The sequence below is a fragment of the Pyrus communis genome, chromosome 17 (assembly GCF_963583255.1).
Source record: "Pyrus communis chromosome 17, drPyrComm1.1, whole genome shotgun sequence".
Taxonomy (NCBI): domain Eukaryota; kingdom Viridiplantae; phylum Streptophyta; class Magnoliopsida; order Rosales; family Rosaceae; genus Pyrus; species Pyrus communis.
Genome location: NC_084819.1, coordinates 8,138,906 through 8,144,733, shown reverse-complemented (window position 1 = coordinate 8,144,733; position 5,828 = coordinate 8,138,906). Strand labels below are relative to the sequence as shown.

Below are 5,828 nucleotides of genomic sequence, written 5' to 3'. Positions count from 1 at the left end.
TCTCTCTCTCTCTCTCTCTCTCGGACACACACACCTTATAAGTTCCTCTCTCTTAGATTTTATTAATATTGGGTCGTCACCAACCAACGAAATCGAGTCGGTGGGTGCAGTCGTCTGGCAGTCGGTGGAGGGAGAAACGAAGATGGAAGGATGCTTTAGGATTATTGTAAAAGTACATGCGTATTTGGGGAAGAGAAGTTTTGATTCCGGATGGAGCATTTTCCCAAAAATCTAAATACCACTGCTATCTACGTAATCCAATTCCGGGTAGCTTTAGAATTTGATTCCAGATATTAGGCGGACCTTGCAGGACCATGATTTTCTTGGCCCATGACATGTGATAGTGAAGAATGCCCATAACCCATGAAGTGTAGTCCGACAATCTTAGTCTGATATGTTGGGCTTAAGCCCATAAAGATAGTACTTGTCTCCCAACTTTCCCTAGACTCTTAAGATCTTTGTAAATACTCTAGCCTGGGTATTTAACAGGGGACCTTCGACGAATCTTTATCTTTTTTACAAAACTATCATACTCATATTCTCTTTACGGCTAATAGAGGCTCATCTCTCATGTACGCCACCATCTATACGTAGACAAGTCCATGGAACCGCTTAATGCCCCACCATAAACTATTCGTCAAAGATGATTTACGATGTATTGCACATCACACCATTCTTTCTTAGAACTGCACACGTGGTTTGATTCTCCTTCCTTAGAGATAAGTGGGCAATTTGATCTGGATTCAACGGCAACCTTCATTCAGCCCCATTATCCCCTCGCTGGAGATCATGGGCAGTTCCGTTGAGTTTGGCCTCCGTCTACAGAAGTGGGCAAATTTAGTTCCAACATACCCCACCCGTTTCTAATTCCCTAAATTAGTAAACGCTAGAATGCTTTGGAATACGTGCAATTAAGGCACGCAAGGCATGCCTTGAAGAGTATTTACGGTGTGTTTTGCTTAAATTATTCACGACTACTAAAGTATGTTGATAAAAAATCTTTAATGATAGGGGTTTTTATTGTTTAGGGGCTCACGCTGTGAGTAACTGTTTACGTTGCCCTTTATGTGCAGTAAAAGACCAGTTTTGTTGTAGTGAATTCCAATTCTCCCCAGCTACCCTGTTTGGTAAACATGCCATTGATGAATTGTATTACTGTTGGTTTTTGTCTGAGGATTGTAGGTAATTCATGAATTTGAAGTCGAGTTGAAAAGATCAAACAGTCCATGTCATGTTAGTGAAACTAACGTCTACTTTAATCTAGTTGAAGAAATGGGGTAAAGTAGGACACAAGAATACAGTTAGGTAAAACATGACATAATAGGTGTAGAGAATAATGTAAAATTTTTTCAGAGTACATGGGGTATAACTAAAGTAGCGTAAGAATGAGACGACTACCATCACCCATCTCGACAACTCACCAACTAACATGAGACGACCGATCGTTACTTGATAGATTCTTTCCTGCAATCAATATGTAACGTTGTCTAATAAATGATTCATACGTATTAAAAAAAGTACCATCGAATAAATATTTGTCGTGTGTCGTGGTGTACTGTACAAGTATGTTTCTCGCCAATGTTAAAAATTAGATTGTACAAGTATGTTTCCCGCCAATGTTAAAAATTAGACAGACTCTCCATTTTCCTGCTAAACCCTCTCTCACTCTATTTTAATAAATTAACAATGAATCCTATACTTTCAAATTGCAATTAAATACTCACATTGTTCACACTTCTGCCTCACCTCCTACAAATTTCTCTGAGATTGATATCAACCCAAGTCAAAGGCTCAATTCAGTTTTGTTAAATGAATTGAATTATCTTCCTTGGTAATTTGGCTCTCGATGGAAAAGCCAAGCTCAGCTTCATCAATGGAGTCATTCAAGCACCTGAAGTTACGCCTCCAAATTATGAAACATGGCTATGCAAGATCAATTAGTTATGTATTGGTTGCTTAATTCTATGAAGAGGAAAATTGTTGAAATTTTTAGCTACTCAGATTCCTCACAACATCTACGAAACAAGTGAAGAAATTGTATAGCAATCAAAACAACTCGACTCGAGTCTTCTAACCCAAGAGCGACGTTACAGCTCTTCAACAAAAAGCCAGGTCTTTTGTGCAACATCTTGGCGATTTTACCACTGTGCGGAATAAGCCAGATGTTTATCGACCTCATACCAGACGCTACGGTGTCTTAAAAAACACTGAGAAGGACAAAATTTTCCAACTACTAGCAAGCTTAAGCTCAGAGTATGAAGACTTGAGAAGTGACATTTCGATGAATTTGGAGATTGCCTCTTTCTCTAGCATGTGTGCCACCATCCAATGTGAAGAAGTAAAAAAAAAAAAGACCATGGGATTAGACACTAAAGCCATCATGCGAGAATCTTGAGCATATGTGTGACAGCCCGTCCTGAATTATTTGTACCGTAAGTGTGAAATGACGTTTTTGCCCCTAGTGGATATTTGTCATTTGTGTGGTTGTTTTGGGATTTGGTTGGTTGCATTTGGACCACACACACACACTCTCATCCTCATCTCCTTCCTGTATACTTTCCTTGTCCCTTGTCTTTCTTTCTCTCTTCTTCTTCTTCGTACGGACAAGACCCAAAACCCATGAAAACGTTGTAGATCGAGGTGGAAAACTATACCTTTGTGTTCGTGGGGATCATACGAGTTCAACCATACCTATTTCAGGTAGGAAATCCTTCAATTTCATGTTGAACCAAGGAACCCCGATTATGGTTACTGTTCATACACACGTGAAATGTTGTTTTTCAGGGAATTTGAAGCTTGTAGGAAGCCTAGTGATGTCCTTAGGAAGCTTGGGGTGGTTCGTTGGAAGGATTTGGATGTCGGGATCATGAGTTGCAGGTTTGGCCGGATTTTGCGAAGTTTCTCCGGCGTGATTCCATGAATTTCAGGGCTTGAAAGTGGTAAGGTTTTGTTCTACTTGTTGTAAGCTTCATTTTGGTACCAATGTCATGGAATTTGGTTGAAAAACGAGTGAGAAACGAAGGTTTGAAAATTTTCCGGTTTTCTGGCGACGGCGATGGCACCGGAAGTGTGCCGGAGAAGTCGTCAGTTTGGACGGAATATTCTTAACGGCGTCAGGTTAACTTTAATAAAATCTGTTAATTTTAACGGAATATTCCCTAACGCTGTTAGGGTTGCCACACGTGCGCCAGGCACGTGCCTGCGCGTGGGGGTGCGTGAGACATCGAAAAATTATTTTAAAAATATGAGGATGTTCGTGAGGTTGAGTAGATCACGTTGGTGTATACACACACCCCATTTGAGCATTGTATGAGAAATTATTACTTAGTTTTGGTTATGTGCTTTAAATTAATGTTTTTATAGTTGTTTCGCATATAGGTGAGACCTATCCCGAGGACGAGTGCAGTCACTCGAGGCAAGGGGGTTACGACCCTTCCACATACCAGTGAGTGGGCTTTTGGTTTTCCGTATATACCTATATACTTGTGGTTTTTCCCAGAAAATGAAATGGAATGTTTATATGTTTTAAATGCCATGCATTGCGTTTGCCTATTTATTTATGCATTCCGGTGTTAGTGCTCCCGCCCAGAGTAGGGCACAGTCCTTCACGTGATGTTCAACTCCCGCACCACGTGCTCATCTTGGATCCAAGTTAGGTGCACAGTCCTGTCGTACAGACCACTATAGGTGGTTCCGACTCGTAGGTGACACATGATTATTCGCCCAGTCTTCACGTGATTGTAGCATTTGAGCGTATTTATTTACACCCAGTCATATCGTACAGACCACTTTAGGTGGTTCTGACTCGTGTGCAGGTATAGTTAGTGAGTTGGGGATTTGAGCTCTAGATTCAGCCATACAGGTCACGTTAGGTGACTCCGGCTGACATATTACATTGCATTGATTGACATTACCTGGGTTACTTACAGTTTAGGTTGAGGCATTTGACATGGCATATTTCTGAGCATGTTTTCTATATATGTGTATATTCTATTTTCTGGGAAACTATACAAGTTTTACAGCGAGGGGTTAGAACTTTTGTTAATGAAATGATTTTGAAAAGCTTTGTTTTTGCCCACTCACACTTTCTGTTTTGCGCCCCTTCAGGTTCTAGTTTGGATTGCTCTTTTGGTGGCTCACGAGGAATTCACGGCATATCTGACAGATTATCACCAGTGTCGGACCCCTCTGGGTGTGTTTAGTTAGTGTTTGTTCCTCTAGACTGCACTAGGTTTTCTGTGCTCTGAGTTTTTCACACTTATGCTTGCACATGTATGTTAATTACTCTGTGTGTAGTTTGATTTTTTATTTATTTGTACTTTTATTATTATTCTTAGCTTTCGTACTGTGCATATGGTTACGTCACTCTCACGTGATGGCCAACATGCCCTGATTTCGGTTAGGGTGTGTCAGTTTGGTATCAGAGTATAGGTTTGGCAGTCCTGTATGTTTTGTGAATGTTCTAATTGTTTTGGTGTCTTCTGTTAGAACTATGCCGCCTCGTAGGGAACCACGTCGCTCTGCTGAGCCTAGTTTCCCCGATGTAGCTCAATTGGGGGAAGCTATCGCTACCGCTATTCAGTCGGCGCTCTGCCTTCCCCAGATGACTCTTTTAGAGACCATGTACAATTTAAAGCTGGATAAGTTCGAGAGCCACGAGGGTTTTGAGGGAGCTGAGCGGTGGCTGAAACATATTGAGAAGACTTTCCGAGTGCTGCATAATCAAGGGAATCTCCCTGTTGAGAAGTGGGTTGAGACGACATCATGGTTCTTGGGTAAGGAATCGTCATCCTGGTGGAAACAGGAGGTTTGTCCTTTGACCCCGGAGGAAAGGACTGACTGGGAAGTGTTTATGCAGTTGTTTCGAAAAAGGTTTGTGCCTCCTGAGTACATTGATTGTAAAAAGCAGAAATTCACCGAGTTAAGGCAAGGGAAGTTAACGGTGAACGAGTATTATTGGAGATTTACTGATTTATCCCGTTATTATCCAGAGGTTGCTGCCAATCCAGGGGAGATGCTTCGTCGTTTTCATTTGGGTATTAAGAAGAAGTGGCGTTCTATAGCGACCACACTGTTGAAGATTGAGGATTCCAAGAACATGCCCAGCGAGAGTGAGGAGGAAGAAAAAGATGGCAATCAGAGGAAATACGACAAAAGCAAGGGTCATGCATCTCTAGGACCTCGCAAGACCTAGAGTTTTAAGCGAGGTGGGACTAGTTCCAGTTCTTCCAGTGGTGGTTTTCGTGCCACTGGTTAGGGAAGAGGAGGTAGATTTGCTGGGGGTCCTAGAGGCCAGAGGTAGGGTGATACTGGTAGAGGAAAGCTCCGGTTTGCTGTAGGTGTAATAATCGGCATTTTGGAGAGTGCAGGAGAGGCAGCAATGGTTGTTTTACTTGTGGGCAGGTGGGACATCGAGCTGCAAATTGTCCCCAGAGTCAGCAAAGGCCCCAACAGTCTTTCTTGCCACTAACTGCGCCGATCTAGCAGGTCCTTGGCTCTGGTAGTTATGGTCAAATAGGTCGTGGTGGTGCCTATTATTATCAGTTGATGCCGTTCCTTATGCCCCAGGACAATATCCGTATCCCCAGGATCCGTATTCTCAGAGTGGGTATCCCACGTATTTTGGTGGCTATATGCCGTATCCTCCAGTTCCAGCGGGTGGATCTCAGTGGTACCAGGAAGGACAGCCTCAGCAGTGGGAGATTGCTGCTAGTAGTGTGGGATCTTCAAGACAGTCTAGTCAGCCTAGTCAGGGGTGTAGTGTGCAGAGTCGAGGTGGTCAGACTAGTAGAGGTCGTGGTGGACAGCAGCAGATCTAGGGGCGTATC

General features: G+C 42.6%; 1 protein-coding gene across 1 annotated transcript; it reads left to right on the top strand.

The window, feature by feature from the left end:
* The first annotated feature begins 4,492 nt into the window (after nucleotides 1–4,492).
* Nucleotides 4,493–5,194, top strand: LOC137721961 (uncharacterized). The gene has a single exon (XM_068460977.1). It carries the CDS (start codon nucleotides 4,493–4,495, stop codon nucleotides 5,192–5,194), a length of 702 nt encoding a protein of 233 aa, XP_068317078.1.
* Nucleotides 5,195–5,828: the final 634 nt, after the last annotated feature.

Coding starts and splice junctions, on each gene's coding strand:
- LOC137721961 (XM_068460977.1), top strand. CDS start 4,493: ATGCCGCCTCGTAGGGAACCACGTCGCTCTGCTGAGCCTAGTTTCCCC.